Below are 18,993 nucleotides of genomic sequence, written 5' to 3'. Positions count from 1 at the left end.
GCCACTCCTCAGTAAAAAAATATTATACAAAATACATTTTAAGAAAGGTACAAGACAGCCCCCTTGGAATTGGCCAAAAATGCACCTAAAGGACTGAACATAAGAAACAGGATTCTCTGGTCTGATGAAACCAAAATTGAACTATTTGGCCTGAATGCCAAGTGTCACATCTGGAGGAAACCTGGTACCCTCCCTACAGTGAAGGATGGTGGTGGCAGCATCATGCTGTGGGGATGTTCTCCAGTGGCAGGGACTGTGGGAGACTAGCCAAGATCGAGGCAAAGATAAATTAAGCAAAGTACAGGACTCTGAATGTCAAAGTACGGTTTAGGGTAGTGACTAATAACATGATGAAATCTTTAAGTTGCCAGTTACCGCCATCACCTCCATAACATCAGGAAGATCAAAAGAAAGCAGACAAGGGATTTCCAGAAGTATTCTCAATTTTCTTTAACAGAGGAACCCACATTCACCAAAAAAGTTACAAAAAAGTCACATGAAATAACATCAGGAACACGATAGGTCTTAATTCCAACAATTGAGATAAGATCTACAACTATAACAGTTGATTAATGATTTTCCAAGTTGACTTCATTTATTAAATAATTCTTGGAATTTTGCTTTTTTGGGATATCCAAACTATGTGAGTAAATTTGTTCTTAAACTTTTTGTAATTTGCAATGAATTTTAGTGAGACAACTCAAAACGCGAAATTCATTAACGCCAAGATAATGGAATTCATTGCCCTTGACAATCAACCACTCTGTCATGGATGTTGGCTTTTGCCGACTGGTCGAGCACCTCGGGCCCCGGTACACACTACCAAGTAGGCGCTATTGTTCAGATGTAGCCATACCGGAGTTACACGGAGTTGAGCCCTCTCCTGTACTCCCTGTTCACCCATGAGTTACTTGAGCTACTTGCTATGGGTGTCACTGCTATTAGCTTCAAGAAATGCCTGCTCAACAAACTGCCAAATGTACTCTACTAGAGGCTGTGAACAAGCGAGTCGGTGGCATTCTCTCTGAGCCGCTTTACTGTGTCGCCACCATGCTCGATGCTAGGTACAAAGACCACTACTTCTTTAACAGGCATTCTCTCTGAGCCGCTTTACTGTGTCGCCACCATGCTCGATGCTAGGTACAAGGACCGCTACTTCGATGCAGACAAGAAACAGGGTTTACGTGAAATGTTACAGTTACAGCTGGACAAGATGGAAACGGACACAGTGACAGTGCGCACCGAAGAGGAGAGTCCACGGACAGACAGAGCTGGACAAGATGGAAACGGACACAGTGACAATGCGCACCGAGGAAGAGGCCACGGACAGAGAGCTGAAACCTCACTGCTTGAAATGTATGATGAAATCTTGGTTGAGAATGAAACGACTTAAATGAACAACGAAACAGCACAGCAAATTAAAGAAATAGGTTTTATGTTTTACTGGTAATGGGGATATACGTAAATGCCAACAAACTAACTTTGTCAGTTTGTGCGTTTCAACTATACTAGAATGCTTAAAAGGCCGCTAAATGTTAAACGCTAAAGGTTTTTTTGCAAGGAAAATATCAGCCAAAAATGTCCCCTCATACCTCCTCCCCTCATCTCCACAAGAAATGCCAAGAGCTTATACTGACTGAAGAGAGAAATTGTCTGGGCTTTCCCAAGTTCAAGGAAATGGCCTCAATATTATATTTTGTTAGTTTATTAGGTAGCAAGTCAAAGTGAAGGGTATAGGAATGCGTTGGGAAGGGGGGGGGGTGGGCATGTGGGGTTTTCACATCTGAAGACTCTTCTCAGCTGACAGCGAGGTAGTTGAAAGAGTGTGTTTGAGTGTGTTCATGTGAATACACCCCATCTCTAGCACGGAGTTTCTCTTATCAACAACGAAACGGGTCAATGGCAGATAAAAGCTCACCTGTCATGAGTTCGCATGAAGTCCCACGATTTCTTCGTCCCATTCTGTGAACGACACAAAAACAATACATGAATGACATTCCCATTCTGAAAAAACTGTGCTAGGATCTAGTTAATTGTCCTACATGTTGGTGGGCTCGGATGGATATCAAATCATCCATTAACTAGGACGGTATCCAGATTTTCATATAGCCTTTCATCGCGGGATTTACAGTATTGCCGTCTTAGTACACAAGGGGCAAAAAAAATAAGCTAATTGGGCATCAGTTACCAGATTGCTAACAACATTTGCACAAACTAATAGCAGATTTCAATATGAAGACTGCTAGCGAGCGCAAATGAAAAACAAACGACAAAGACTGGCAATCTAGCTCAAAAAGTTATACTTAAAATAGTAGCTACTTAAAGTAATTTTTGGTGAGTTTGGACATCTGCAAGCAAAATGTACTGGAGAAAAGTAGCAACACATCAGTAAGAGCGCAATCTACTGATGGAATGCCTGTTAGTGAATTCTCATCTGAGTTTAGAAGTGCAACTGAAGCACAAAATGTGTCTGATGCCGAGCAAAGACTACAATAAGAAACATTTTATATACAGTACCTGTCAAAAAAAAGTTGACACCTACTCATTCAATTTCTTATTGACTATTTTCTACATTGTAGAATAATAGTGAAGAAAAACTATGATAACACATACGGAATCATGTAGTAACTAAAAAGTGTTCAATCAAAATATATTTTATATTTGAGGTTCTTCAAAGTAGCCACCCTTTGCCTTGCCTTGATGACAGCTGTGCACACTCTTGGCATTCTCTCAACCAGCTGTATCTGGAATAATTTTTCAACAATCTTGAAGGAGTTCCCTCTGCTTTTCCTTCACTCCGCAGTCCAACTCATCCCAAACCATCTCAGTTGTTCCTGTTCCCAAGAAAGCTAAGGTAACTGAGCTAAATGACTACCGCCCCGTGGCACTCACTTCAGTCATCATGAAGTGCTTTGAGAGACTAGTCAAGGACCATATCACCTCCACCCAACCTGACACCCTAGACCCACTCCAATTTGCTTACCGCCACAAAAGGTCCACAGATGACGCAATCGCAACCACACTGCACACTTCCCTTACCCATCTGGACAAGAGGAATACCTATGTGAGAATGCTGTTCATCGACTATAGCTCAGCATTTAATACCATAGTACCCTCCAAACTCGATACCCTGGGTCTCGACCCCGCCCTGTGCAACTGGGTACTGGACTTCCTGACGGGCCGCACCCAGGTGGTGAGGGTACGTAACAACATCACCTCGCTGATCCTCAACACTGGGGCCCCACATGGGTGCGTTCTGAGCCCTCTCCTATACTCCCTGTTCACCCACGACTGCGTGGCAATGCACGCATCCAACTCAATCATCAAGTTTGCAGACGACTCTACAGCGGTGGGCTTGATTACCAACAATGACGAGACGGCCTACAGGGAGGAGGCGAGGGCCCTCAGAGTGTGGTGTCAGGAAAATAACCTCACACTCAACGTCAACAAAACAAAAGGAGATGATCGTGGACTTCAGGAAACAGCAGAGGGAGCACCCCCCTATCCACATCGACGGGACAGTAGTGGAGAGGGTAGAAAGTTAAGTTCCTCGGCGTACACATCACGGACAAACTGAATTGGTCCACCCACACAGACAGTGTGGTGAAGAAGGCACAGCAGTGCCTATTCAACCTCAGGAGGCTGAAGAAATTCGGCTGGTCACCAAAAGCACAAACTTTTACAGATGCACAATCGAGAGCATGCTGTCGGGCTGTATGACCGCCTGGTACGGCAACTGCTCCGCCCACATTCCGTAAGGCTCTCCAGAGGGTAGTGAGGTCCGCAGAACGCATCACCTGGGGCAAACTACCTGCCCTCCAGGACACCTACACTACCCGATATCACAGGAAGGCCATAAAGATCATCAAGGACAACAACCACCCGAGCCAGTGCCTGTTCACCCCGCTATCATCCAGAAGGCGAGGTCAGTACAGGTGCACCAAAGCAGGGACCGAGACTGAAAAACAGCTTCTATCTCAAGGCCATCAGACTGTTAAACAGCCATCACTAACATTGAGTGGCTGCTGCAATACATGTAAAAACAATGTATCACTTGCCACTTTAAACAATGCCACTTAATATAATGTTTACATACTCTACATTACTCATCTCATCGTATATACTGTACTCAATACCATCTACTGCATCTTGCCTATGCCATTCTGCACCATCACTCATTCATATATCTTTATGAACATTTTCTTCATCCCTTTACACTTGTGTGTATAAGGTAGCTGTTGTGAAATTGTTAGGTTAGATTACTCGTTGGTTATTACTGCATTGTCGGAACTAGACGCACAAGCATTTCGCTACACTCGCATTAAACATCTGCTAACCAAGTGTATGTGACAAATAACATTTGATTTGAATTGGGTTGAGGTCAGGTGATTGTGGAGGCCAGGTCATCTGAAGCAGCACTCCAGGTCTCCTTGGTCAAATAGCCCTTACACAGCCTGGAGGTCTGTTCAAATCAAATCCCCATCCAACAAGGGGTGCTAATAAACATATATTACGCACCTTCAAAGTGCTACGAATGTTGGGTAAATCAAATGGGGAAGAAAAAAAAAAACAATTAAAATGACAAAAAAATACATTTTCACTTTGTCATTATTGGGTATTATGTGCAGACGAGTGAGATTTACATTTAATTTAATCAGGCTGTAACACCACAAAATGTGGAATAAGTCAAGAGGTATGAATACGTTCTGAGCTTTTGAGATTTCAGTAGGGGTGCATGTCAATTCTAGCTAGGTGGCTGTCAGATACTTTTTGCCGCTAGATATCGTGTGTGTGTGGTGTACTGATTCAAAGAACCCATCAGATGAAATTTCAAAATAAAATTCATTATAGGGCTAGTAGATTGAAGTAATCGATACTTTGGGAGCAGGTAGCATCTTCTGTCTAGCTTAGTGTGACAAAGTGAAACTGTAGAGTTTCCATCAACCTCGCACGCAATGTAGATATCAAAGAATGCCGCAGTTCGCGAGTAGAGTAGTGGGTGAAACCATTCACTTCAGGAAAAGGGGTGATATAAATAAAGTTACCTTTCATTATGTGTTGCTGAATTCATAAGAATATTTGCTGCCATTGTATTAAGGTTGGTAATAGAAGAGGTCTTCGGACTTACCATTTTTGTATTATTTTCTTTGAAAGAACAACTAGTGGGTTTTGAGTGCTTCTCCCCTATTTGGGAAGTTGGTCTGCCTGCTCCTCAGTCAGAGAGATATTCTGAGAGCAGGATCGTGTCTCCTTCCTCTGCATAAAAAGTGTTGTTGGAAAACAGGTTCATATATCCTAAATTAAATAGCGAATGTGACTATGTACAGTTGAATTCAAATTTCTTGTTAAACTATAGTTTTGGCAAGTCGGTTAGGCCATCTACTTTGTGCATGACAAGTCATTTTTCAAACAATTGTTTACAGAAAGATTTGACTTATAATTCACAGTATCATAATTCCAGTGGGTCAGAAATTAAAATACACTAAGTTGACTGTACCTTTAAACAGCTTGGGAAATTCCCAAAAAATGTCAGGGCTTCAGAATCTTCTGACAGACTAATTGACATAATTTGAGTCAATTGGAGGTGTACCTCTAGATGCATTTCAAGGCCCATCTTCAAACTCAGTGCCTCCTTGCTTGCCATCATGGGAAAATCAAAAGAAATCAGCAAAGACCTCAGAAAAAAATTGTGGACCTCCACAAGTCTGGTTCATCCTTGGGAGAAGTTTCCAAACACCTGAAGGTACCACGTTCATCTGTACAAACAATCGTACGCAAGTATAAACACCATGGGACCAAGCAGCTGTCATAACGCTCAGGAGGGAGACGCGTTGTGTTTCCTAGAGATGAACGTACTTTGGTGCAAAAAGTTCAAATCAATCCTAGAACAACAGCAAAGGACCTTGTGAAGATGTTGGGGGAAACAAGTACAAAAGTATCTATATCCACAGTAAAACGAGTCCTATATCCACATAACCTGAAAGGCCGCTCAGCAAGGAAGAAGCTACGGTTCGCAACTGCAAATGGAGACAAGATAGTACTTTTTGGAGAAATGTCCTCTGGACTGATGAAACAAAAATAGAAATCATTGGCCATAATGACCATCGTTATGTTTGGAGGAAAAAGGGGAGGCCTGCAAGCCAAAGAACACCATCCCAACCGTGAAGCAAGGGGGTGGCAGCATGTTGTGGGGGTGCTTTGCTGCAGGAGGGACTGATGCACTTCACAAAATAAGTGGCATCATGAGGAATGACAATTATTTGGAGATATTGAAGCAACATCTCAAGACATCATTCAGGAAGTTAAAGCTTAGTCGCAAATGGGTCTTCCAAATGGACAATGACCCCAAGCATACTTCCAAAGTTGTGGCAAAAATGGCTTAAGGACAACAAAGTCAAGGTATTGGAGTGGCCATCACAAAGCCCTGACCTTAATCCTATAGAAAATGTGTGGGCAGAACTGATGAAGCGTGTGCAAGCCTGACTCAGTTACAACCAGCCCTGTCAGGAGTAATGGGCCAAAATGCACCCAACTTATTGTGGGAAGCTTGTGGAAGGCTACCGGAAACATCTGACCCAAGTTAGACAATGCTACTAATTGAGTATATGTAAACTTCTGGCCCACTGGGAATCTTAAAATAAAGTGGTGATGCTAACTGACCTAAGACAGGGAATTTTTACTAGTATAAAATGTCAGAAATGGTGAAAAACTGACTTTAAATGTATTTGGCAACATGCATGTAAACTTCCAACTTCAACTGTATATATTTATTTTGCTGTTAATGTATTTAACACCTAATTCGGCAAGTTAACCAAGTTTTTACTGGCTTAGCTAGCCATGTTAATGACGAGCTAACTTGGCCACTGCACTACAATGTCACAATAGCTATTGCTAGCAGGTAATTTATTGAAATATTAAGTGAATGTTTATTTTCATATAAACATTCACTTAACCTGTTCAGGATACCACGGTTTACTGCCCCTTCTGGAGGATTTGGGTACCCATATAAAACATGATACATTTGTCAAAAGTTGCTAATATATGCAAATAAAAAATATTATCTAATAGAAAACACTAAAGCTTCTAAAACCGTTTAAATTATGTCTCTATGTAAAGCAGAACTCTCAAAATCTGCATTCTCCCAAACTATCTCTTCTCATCTGAAAAGTTGGGTCACCTTTGACCTCATCGCAAACACCCTCCCCAAACAGTTACAGCGCCAGGAACAGTCTCCACGTGTTCAGCGTGATCTCAGCTTTCAATGGGGCTTCTCATTGTGAGAATCGCCCGCTCGCGAGAGTTTGAGCACGCGGTAAGCTCTCAGTCACTCAAAAAAACCTGTCACTTTTCTGTGCGCAATGGTCAAGTCCTCTCTCTTTTCCAAGATCGATTGAACGGTGCCTGTGTTTCTGTTTGTTCTCAAAATTGCTGTACACCTTTATAACATGTTAAAGCTTGATTATGAAGTTAGTTTGACAAGTTAACTCAACATATAATATATCATTTCGACGTTTTGGTGCGCATCCACTTCAATTTTTGCCTACATTTTGACCGAAATGCGTGTATTTTGAGAACCGAAAGACGCAGACTTGAAAACTAAACGCTGGTTTGGTGAGTTAATCCCTTCCAGTTCTGTTGATGGAAGAACAGCAAAGGTAAGGAAATATTTGTGTTAATTTTGGGTTTCTGTCGACTCTAATGTAGAGGAGCCAGAATGGTACTTTTGGAGCGCCGACTCCTAGTTTAGCCTAGTGAACTCTACCTGTAACGTTAAAAATACATGTAACACAGCGATTGCATTTAGAATAAGTGTATCTTCCTATACATATGTAAAACATGCATATTTAGTCAAAGTTTATGATGTGTATTCCTTGTTAGCTGACGTTATCTGCCGGAGCTATTTAATTTCTCCTCACATTTTAGTAGCATTTTTTGAACGATGCGTAATTGTAAACAGAGATTTATGGATATATATAGCATATTATTGAAAAAAAATGAATGTACTGTGTAACATGTTATATTACTGTCATCTGATGAAGATTTCAAAAGGTTAGTGAAATGATTTTTTTTTTAATCCTGCATTTGTTGATTGCATATTTTTTCCTACTTGGCTATGCTAATGAGATATGTCTGCGGTGGTGGTTTGACATAAATATGTGCTATGTTTTCGCCGTAAAACATTTTAGAAATCTGACTTGCTGGCTAGATAAACAACTTGTTTATCTTTCATTTGAGCTATTTTACTTGTTAATGTGTGGAGGTTAAATATTTTTAGGAATATTTTTGCGCATTGTGCGTTATGGTAATGAGCTTGAGCTGTAGTCACGCTACCAGCAGAGGAATAAAACTCCCTAAAAGGTTTTAATAAATATAAGAAGGGTTGTAGTTGTGCTCTGTATTTATAGATTAATATCACTTCACGTTGAGGGCATGTATCATTAATGTTGCTCCTATCTAAAAGATGTCTCGTGTCCCACCTAACCAGTGAACGTGTGAATGTGACCGTCCTGTCAGTGCCTGTCATCACGGTTTGATATACTTTACTGCAGATGAAAACCCGAGTCAACCTGAAGTGTGGGTGTCTGTGTGCCTTTCTTCTGGGGGGCTGTGTGAAGTTGGTTACAAAATTGGTGCCATGACCCGGATCTACAAGATCACCGGGAATACAGCAGTGCTCCAGAGAAGAGAACTACACCTGCCGTCAACTTCAAGGAGACAGTCAATTTGAATATTCGTCATGAATGTCCACACCAAAGAATCCAGGTACTCTGGTCAAGCACAATGGTGATCCACCACTTTTACTGGTGTTAGGTTCTTATTTTTCAGAGTAAATAACTCACGGACACTAGAGAAGTTTAACCAAGTTTAATTCTTCCCAAAGGGTTGACACAGCTGTATTCAGACAACAACAAAAAAACATCTCACCATCACAGATAGATATATATCCCACTTTAGACACTCCTCTCATCTTATGGTTCCACAGTAAGAGGGTAATAGAGTAAAAAAAAACGTATTACTCCCTTCAGGGGATCTGACCTGACCTCAACTCCTCCTTCACCTAATTATCAGATGCCCATCTGCTTCCCCTATAGCAATCCTGTGACTTCCTCCCGTCCATCCAACACATTCCAAAGCCATCTGTCTTTCTTCAGAGAACCATTAACTTCAGACATAAAACCCAGTCTCTTTCACTCCTTATATTCTATGCTTCTGATCCATCATTTACTTAATATCACCTACCACTGCGACCTGTATGCTCTAGTCGGCTGGCCCTCGCTACATATTCGTCGCCAGACCCACTGGCTCCAGGTCATCTATAATTCTATGCTAGGTAAAGCTCCGCCTTCTCAGTTCACTGGTCACGATAACAACACCCATCCGTAGCACATGTTCCAGCAGGTATATTTCACTGACCATCCCCAAAGCAAACACCTAATTTGGCCGCCTTATCTTCCAGTTCTCTGCTGCCAGTGACTGGAACAAATTGTAAAAATCGCTTTAGTTGGAGACTTTCTTCCCCCCCCTCACCAACTATCTGAGCAGCTTACATAGTCCATCTGTAAATAGCCCACCCAATCTACAACTACCTCATCCTCATACTGTTTTTATTTACTTTTCTGCTCTTTTGCACACTAGTATCTCTATTTGCACATCATTATCAGCTCATTTATCACTCCAGTGTTAATCTGCTAAATTGTAATTATTCACTCCTATGGCCTATTTATTGCCCATCCCCTCATGCCTTTTGCACACACTGTATATTGACTTTATTTTTTCTACTGTGTTATTGGCTTGTTTATTGTGTTATTGGCTTTTTTATCATTTACTCCATGTGTAACTGTTGTCTGTGTCACACTGCTTTGCTTTATCTTGGCCAGGTCGCAGTTGCAAATGAGAACTTGTTCTCAACTAGCGTACATGGTTAAATAAAGGTGAAATAAAAAAATACAAATCTAAATTAGAGGTCGACCAATTAATCGGAATAGCCAAATCGGAAATCTGTATTTTTGGACACCGATTTGGCAGATATTTTATTTTTTGTACCTTTATTTAACTAGACATGTCAGTCAAGAACACATTCTGGTGGGGGTTAACTGCCTTGTTCAGGGGCAGAATGACATATTTTTACCTTGTCAGCTCGGGGATTCAATCTTGCAACCTTTTGGTTAACTAGTCCAACGCTCTAACCACCTACCTCTCATTGCACTCCACGGGGAGCCTACCGGTTACGCGAATGCAATAAGAAGCCAAAGTAAGTTACTAGCTAGCATTACACTTATCTTATAAAAAATAAAAATAAAACAATAAATCAATCACTAGTTAAACTAGTAATATCATCATCCATGTGTAGTTATCTAGCATGTCCTGCGTTGCATATAATTGATGCGTTGTGCATTCGCGGAAAAAAGACTATCGTTGCTCCAACATGTACCTAACCATAAACATCAATACCTTTCTTAAAATTAATACACAGATGTATTTTTAAACTTGCATATTTAGCTAAAAGAAATCCAGGTTAGCAGGCAATATTAACCAGGTGAAATTGTGTCACTTCTCTTGCGTTCATTGCACGCAGAGTCAGGGTATATGCGATAAACGTTTTGTTTTCGAAATGATAGTTTCCGGTTTCGACCATATTAATGACCAAAGGCTCTTATTTGTTATGTTATAATTAAGTCTATGATTTGATAGAGCAGTCTGACTGAGCGATGATAGACAACCAGCATGCTCGTAAGCATTCATTCAAACAGCACTTTCGTGCGTTTTGCCAACAGCTCTTTCCTGTGCTTCAAGCATTGAGCTGTTTATGACTTAAAGCCTATTAACTCCCGAGATTAGGCTGGTGTAACCGATGTGAAATGGCTAGCTAGTTGGCGGGGTGCGCGCTAATAGCGTTTCAAACGTCACTCGCTCTGAGGCTTGGAGTAGTTGTTCCCCTTGCTCTGCATGGGTAATGCTGCTTCGAGGGTAGTTGTATTCCTGGTTCGAGCCCATGTTGGAGCGAGGAGAGGGACGGAAGCTATACTGTTACACTGGCAATAACGAAGTGCCTATAAGAACATCCAATAGTCAAAGGTATATGGAATACAAATGGTAGAGAGAAATAGTCATATAAATACTATATTAACTACAACCTCTTAACTTGGAATATTTTGGAATAAGTCTCATGTTAAACGGAACCACCAGCTTTCATTTGTTCTCATGTTCTGAGCAAGGAACTTAAACATTAGCTTTTTCACATGGCACATATTGCACTTTTACTTTCTTCTCCAACACTTTGTTTTTGCATTATTTAAACCAAATTGAACATGTTTCATTTTATTTGAGGCTAAATTGATTTTTATTGATGTATTATAATAATTTAAAATAAGTGTTCATTCAGTATTGATTAATCGGGTCTCCTTTTTTTGGTCCTCTAATCGGTATCGGCGTTGAAAAATCATAATCGGTCGACATCTAATCTAAATGTTCAAAAGTTTAGCCAATTCCAACACTGGTGAGGACTTACAACCTAGGGGAGTTAACTGTGATACTGTAAACCCCAGTATTGGTACGGGGGGCTCAGATAGCTAGAATGGTAGAGCATACTTTAACCGGGAGTCTGGTGTAACGTCAGTAAATGAACAAGAGGATGTTATTGATCAAACAACAGGTCAGAGTGATGGAGATGATAATCACTCCAATGATGATGAATACCATACGCAGCAGTGTTATGTTTGATTTAGTCAAACAGATGGGTCAAGAGATTGGTCACAGTATTGTTTCAAGTCTGTCAGCAAGTAATACCACTCCATCCAAGGTAGCCGCCAACACCGTCCCATTGTGCATGCCAGACTGGTACAAGGTAAACTGTCATGAAATCTGATGTGTGTGAGCCATCCACTTTCAGAGGTGATGGAACAGACACATGTAATGTGTATGAGTGGCAGGAAATGATGAAATGATGAAGACTTACTTGGTAAAGAAAGGTTACAAAACATTCTTTATTACCCTGAAGTTAGTGTTGCGGAGTACCTACAATGTTGTTGATTCATCCTCAGGTTTTCTATCACAGCCATTAAAACTGTTTTAAAAAGTCACCATTGGCCTTCATTTTCTGCTCAAAGGCTCTCTGTACGCTATGCACATCTGATAAATAAGATGCATAAAGAATATACAAACTGGCCAATTTAATTCCACTAAATGATGCAAATGAACCAATAGAACGATAAGCATAACCAGTCAAATGTATTTACATCAACTGGTATTTCCTTCAATGAATAGGCTAAAAAAAAGCATTATCTCACAATGGGATTTTCCTCTCATCCTGGACACTTGGCTGGTGCCAATTTTCTATTTATTTTTAGTCAAAAGCAGTCTATTACCGGCTTACAGACACCCACGGGCTCCTTGTAAAAAAAAGGTGCTTCTCGAGCCCTGACAATTATATGTACACTGCTTGTACCCCTGGTACACACACACACACACCAATATATGTTAATGATATGACCACCTTACTTTAAATGAATGGGTTTAACATTGCTGTATTTCTCTTTTTATTCCATACAGACTAATTAGCATATTACATATATCATTTGCAAAGTTGTATAACAAATGTAATGAATTGTAACTCAGTTTTGTATAAAGCATGAACATCTGTTAATATGACCACCCTACTTCACATTATTGGGCTTACATTACTGTAAATATATATTCTGTAGTGCCTAATTTGCATAATATAGCATTTCTATTTCATAAGTTGTACTTTACTTTTAATCAATTTAATTACAATATGACCCCCCTCTCTTGAGATATTGGACAAAACATGTTATTATAAAAAAAAATCCAGACAGGTGATGGTGAAATTATTAACTAGGATTAACATTGACCGGTCTGCAACCTTGTTGATCTTTTCAGATATCTTGAAAATAAGATCTCAGCAATGGCAAGTCCTATCTTCATGAAATAAAAAAAAAGTTTTGTGTTCATGAGAAGTTTCTCTATAACAATACAAAGTATTGAACCAAAGTTTCATTTTGTCCTTTAACGCCCTACTTAAAGTATCAAGTCTTTTCTATAACACAGCGGATGGGGAAGAAATGCCATACCAATAGGGCTCAACAGTGGTCATTCAGCCTATGACTCACAAACGCCTAAAGAGCAACAATGGGCCAGAGAAGCAGAACACTTCCACACTCAATGACAGGAAGCGTTAGGCCAGGACCACAAGCCCAGATGGGGACGGAAATATCTACAGGTGCCCTCCTGCCGAAACGGTGCCTAATGCCCTTCATGAAATCCACAGAAGGAGAAATGTCATTATCTCAGGAAAGGTTGAGTGAATGTGATGAAGCGTTGCCCGCCCCAAAGAGTCTCACTGCCAAAGAAATCACAGCAGAACATTTCCACATTTCCTGAAGGAAAGTGTCAAAGGAGGCACAGCCTTTGCCCAGCCTCTAGAAGCCTACATGTATGTTATTGATTGACCTGAGCATAGCTTTCGATCCAGAAAGTGGTAACAGCCTAATTCAAGAATGGCAACGACTGTTACGGAGTCTAGTATTCCTTAATCCAACATATCATACTGAAACAACGACCACAAATCCTGGTGTATCCATCTTCCAAACAACTAGCTACTGTACGTACCTAAGAGGATAGTTACTAGTGGAATCAATGTAGCTAACTAGAAAGCTATCCTAACATGCATTTTATCTCCCGAGGGGCTAGCTGCCCTTTAGATTAAAGACTCAGGTAGATGAACATTTTCACAAGATGATTTGTGGGCCATAAAATACTGGTGGGTTCTATACATAAGTGGACTTGTGTGGGTTCCCTAGATATATTAAAATATATATCACTGAAAGTAAAATGGGTTTGCAAGCTCAGCACAGCACCAAATGCTCAACATCCGACCTCATAAAATCACTATCAAACTAGCAAGGCCATCTCTAGTTTGACACATCCCAACAAGGCCTGACATTACATGACTAGGCTAGCTAACGCTCAACGTGCAACAACAACCACCGGAGAAATGTAGATATTGTAGCTAAGCATCAGGTTGTACATTTCCAACAAGCTAGCCAGTTACTTAACTAGGTTGCGAGTTAGCTAACGTTAATGTAAAGCATATGCTCATGAGACAGTAACTGATATGTTAGCTACTTGCCTGAAAATCTACATTTCATGCTAAGAGAAAACATTTGGTGGCAGTTGTGAAGCAAAGTTAAGACAGCTAAGTCCATAAGTGTTACTGAAATACGGTGTACTGTATTTTTATGAAGGTTATGCCGTTGAAGCAGCACAATAAAGCAATGGGGAAAAGGATGGGGGTTGGGCTACTAGCAATAGAAATGAATGAGTCCGGGAATTCAGACTAGATTCAGGCGCGAGTGAGCTATTTTGACTCACCTGGTTATAGTGCACCCTGAATGGTTTCAGATAATTGGAGTTGGTGCACGGAACGACCTGGATATCATGTATCTGCTCCATAGTTCAGACTGCTAGCTTTCCACCGACGCTTATCTCACGTCAGATAGCACAAACCACAGGTCGGAGTGGGGAATGAGACAAATGCCTACGGTTCCCTAGTAAGGTCAAAATACACTCGCTTTTAATTGGAAGTCTTCTTATTCTTCTTCTATGCGATTTAACGGCGGTTGTCATCCAATTTGTTGCATTGCCGCCACCTACTAGACTGGAGTACAACTCCCTTATACTTTGCTTGAAAAATGTAAATGTTCTAAATAAATACCCTACCATCTAACACTACACTCACTAATTTCTAAATTATATCAAATAAAATGAACACCACCCTTCTCCACTAATTAAATGTATTTATTCCTACCTCATGCCATCATCCTGAAAGGATGGGACATCACCACTTAACACACCCTGTAACTCTTCTGATGTCAAGTCTTGCACACCCAAATACCTCTCTGCATCTGCCACCACAACCTCCATTTTCTGCAACTTCCGTTCCATCCCTGCAGCACAGCTGATAACCATTGCTATAAATGCTAAAAATCCAATCTTACTGAAACCTATATCACTTTTTGGCCTGTCCCTCTGTACTGGTATATCTCTACTACTCTCACCACTCCTCCCCCTTAACACAACTTCCTCTACTTTCTTCACTGCCTCAGCATATGACAACGTCTGCACTACTCTAACCCTGGAATCCTCACCTGCCACTCTCGCATGGGACATTTCTGATCCCCAGTGTCTTGTTTTGCACACTTTGTACAAAATAATCAAATGCAGTACTACAGGATATTTCTTAACGTAGCTCTTTATTAGCTACCTATAACTGGCATGCTCAGGTATCACCAACCAGGATCAAACTGCCCATGACCTAACCATTTGGGTGGTCTTAACCAATCATAGCACAGTAACCAGGTGAGTCATGGCGGTAAAATGCATCCAATTACAATTCAGTATGTTTACACATATGAATATTACACCCAGCTCCATGGACACCCCTACAATTAACACATTTCACTACTTTCCCCAATACTACACATTCCCTTGTATCATTCCTTTCTGCACATTTCTCACACCCTCCCTCCTACACACTGCTGCCACATGCCAGCTTGACACCTGTAACATCGTAACGTATTCGGCATATACGCTCGTACAGGTTAACTTAAATATCCTAACTTCACTTTGTCAGGCAAAGACTCAACTTCAAAACTCAGAAGAACAGACAATGACTCTTCTGTTTCCTCACTCTTGCCACCCTGTTTGCGTCGCATCAAACGACGAGCATCACATACACAGGGAATCTTTCCCCTCAGCTGGTCAACTTTTCTATTTACTGCTACCCCAGTTATCACTCCTTTCATTGGTGCCCTTTACTAGAGAACGAAACCATTCACTTTTCTTGCCCAAATTCGTTTTACTTCGAGCTCCCTCTGACCAACAGAAACACAAGCAATTATCACTGGACCATTTCTGGTTACCCTCACTGATTCCACATTACCCAACTCTTTTTTCACCGACCGTGAAACCACAAATGGATCAGCCAAAAGGAAAGAGTCCACTTTTTCCATAAACTTCACTCCTACTTTCACAGACTCATCTTTTTCCTGATCCACGGTTCATACCTCGGTCTCCGATATCTATACCACACCTACCTCCTGATCCTTGGTTCATACCTCGGTCTCCGATATCTATACCACACCTACCTCCTGATCCTTGGTTCATACCTAGATCTCCAATATCTGTACCACACCTACCTCCTGATCCTTTGTTCATACCTCGGTCTCCGATATCTATACCACACCTACCTCCTGATCCTTGGTTCATACCTAGATCTCCGATATCTATACCACACCTACCTCCTGATCCTTGGTTCATACCTAGGTCTCCGATATCTATACCACACCTACCTCCTGATCCTTGGTTCATACCTAGATCTCCGATATCTATACCACACCTACCTCCTGATCCTTGGTTCATACCTCGGTCTCCGATATCTATACCACACCTACCTCCTGATCCTTGGTTCATACCTAGATCTCCGATATCTATACCACACCTACCTCCTGATCCTTGGTTCATACCTAGGTCTCCGATATCTATACCACACCTACCTCCTGATCCTTGGTTCATACCTAGGTCTCCGATATCTATACCACACCTACCTCCTGATCCACAGTTCATACCTAGATCTCCGATATCTATACCACACCTACCTCCTGATCCTTGGTTCATACCTCGGTCTCCGATATCTATACCACACCTACCTCCTGATCCTTGGTTCATACCTAGGTCTCCGATATCTATACCACACCTACCTCCTGATCCTTGGTTCATACCTAGATCTCCAATATCTGTACCACACCTACCTCCTGATCCTTGGTTCATACCTCTGTCTCCGATATCTATACCACACCTACCTCCTGATCCTTGGTTCATACCTAGATCTCCAATATCTTTACCACACCTACCTCCTGATCCTTGGTTCATACCTCGGTCTCCGATATCTATACCACACCTACCTCCTGATCCTTGGTTCATACCTAGATCTCCGATATCTATACCACACCTACCTCCTGATCCTTGGTTCATACCTAGATCTCCAATATCTGTACCACACCTACCTCCTGATCCTTTGTTCATACCTCGGTCTCCGATATCTATACCACACCTACCTCCTGATCCTTGGTTCATACCTAGATCTCCGATATCTATACCACACCTACCTCCTGATCCTTGGTTCATACCTAGGTCTCCGATATCTATACCACACCTACCTCCTGATCCTTGGTTCATACCTAGATCTCCGATATCTATACCACACCTACCTCCTGATCCTTGGTTCATACCTCGGTCTCCGATATCTATACCACACCTACCTCCTGATCCTTGGTTCATACCTAGGTCTCCGATATCTATACCACACCTACCTCCTGATCCTTGGTTCATACCTAGATCTCCGATATCTATACCACACCTACCTCCTGATCCTTGGTTCATACCTAGGTCTCCGATATCTATACCACACCTACCTCCTGATCCACAGTTCATACCTAGATCTCCGATATCTATACCACACCTACCTCCTGATCCTTGGTTCATACCTCGGTCTCCGATATCTATACCACACCTACCTCCTGATCCTTGGTTCATACCTAGGTCTCCGATATCTATACCACACCTACCTCCTGATCCTTGGTTCATACCTAGATCTCCAATATCTGTACCACACCTACCTCCTGATCCTTGGTTCATACCTCTGTCTCCGATATCTATACCACACCTACCTCCTGATCCTTGGTTCATACCTAGATCTCCAATATCTTTACCACACCTACCTCCTGATCCTTGGTTCATACCTCGGTCTCCGATATCTATACCACACCTACCTCCTGATCCTTGGTTCATACCTAGATCTCCGATATCTATACCACACCTACCTCCTGATCCTTGGTTCATACCTAGGTCTCCGATATCTATACCACACCTACCTCCTGATCCTTGGTTCATACCTAGGTCTCCGATATCTATACCACACCTACCTCCTAATCCTTGGTTGATACCTAGGTCTCCGATATCTATACCACACCTACCTCCTGATCCTTGGTTCATACCTCGGTCTCCGATATCTATACCACACCTACCACCTCCGATAATTCACCCTCATTCACTTCCATTTCTCCTCCTGTCTTCAGCTCCCTCTGCTTACACTTTCTACCATTCTTCTTTAACAAACCATATCCCTTTTTTCCACCATTTCAAATCAAATTAAAGTTTATTTGTCATGTGCGCCGAATACAACAGGAGTAGTAGACCTTACAGTGAAATTACTTATAGGTTCTAACCAACAGTGCAAAAAAGGTATTAGATGAACAATAGGTAAGTAAAGAAATAAAAACAACACTAAAAAGACAGTTAAAAATTACAGTAGCGAGGCTAAATACAGTAGCGAGGCTATAACAGTAGCGAGGCTACATACAGGCAGTGGTTAGTCGGGCTGATTGAGGAAGTATGTACATATAGATATGGTTAAAGTGACTATGCATTTATGATAAACAGAGAGTAGCAGCAGCGTAAAAGATGGGTTGGGGGGGAACACACTGCAAATAGTCCAGGTAGCCATTTGATTACCTGTTCAGGAGTCTTATGGCTTGGGGGTAAAAACTGTTGAGAAGCCTTTTTGTCCTAGACTTGGTACTCCGGTACCGCTTGCCATGCAGTAGTAGAGAGAACAGTCTATGATTGGGGTGACTGGGGTCTTTGACAATTTTTAGGGCCTTCCTCTGACACCGCCTGGTGTAGAGGTCCTGGATGGCAGGCAGCTTAGCCCCAGTGATGTACTGGGCCGTACGCATTACCCTTTGTAGTGCCTTGCGGTCGGAGGCCGAGCAATTGCCGTACCAGGCAGTGATGCAACCAGTCAGGATGCTCTCGATGTTGCAGCTGTAGAACCTTTTGAGGATCTCAGGACCCATGACAAATCTTTTTAGTTTCCTGAGAGGGAATAGGCTTTGTCGTGCCCTCTTCACAAATGTC

The 18,993-nt window shown here is 41.6% G+C and overlaps 1 protein-coding gene across 1 annotated transcript in view; it reads right to left on the bottom strand.

The window, feature by feature from the left end:
* Window positions 1-14,549, bottom strand: part of LOC118386732 (uridine diphosphate glucose pyrophosphatase NUDT14-like) — a 53,250-nt gene extending 38,701 nt beyond the window's left edge. The window contains exons 1-2 of the mRNA XM_035774497.2: window positions 14,389-14,549; window positions 1,919-1,962 (exon numbers count right to left, since the gene is read on the bottom strand). Coding sequence (XP_035630390.1) covers window positions 1,919-1,962; window positions 14,389-14,469 — 125 coding nt within the window. The 5' untranslated portion in view covers window positions 14,470-14,549. The remainder of the gene's footprint in view (window positions 1-1,918; window positions 1,963-14,388) is intronic.
* Window positions 14,550-18,993: the final 4,444 nt, after the last annotated feature.

This window comes from Oncorhynchus keta, chromosome 8 (assembly GCF_023373465.1).
Source record: "Oncorhynchus keta strain PuntledgeMale-10-30-2019 chromosome 8, Oket_V2, whole genome shotgun sequence".
NCBI classification, from domain to species: domain Eukaryota; kingdom Metazoa; phylum Chordata; class Actinopteri; order Salmoniformes; family Salmonidae; genus Oncorhynchus; species Oncorhynchus keta.
This window is presented reverse-complemented; position numbering and strand designations above follow the sequence as displayed.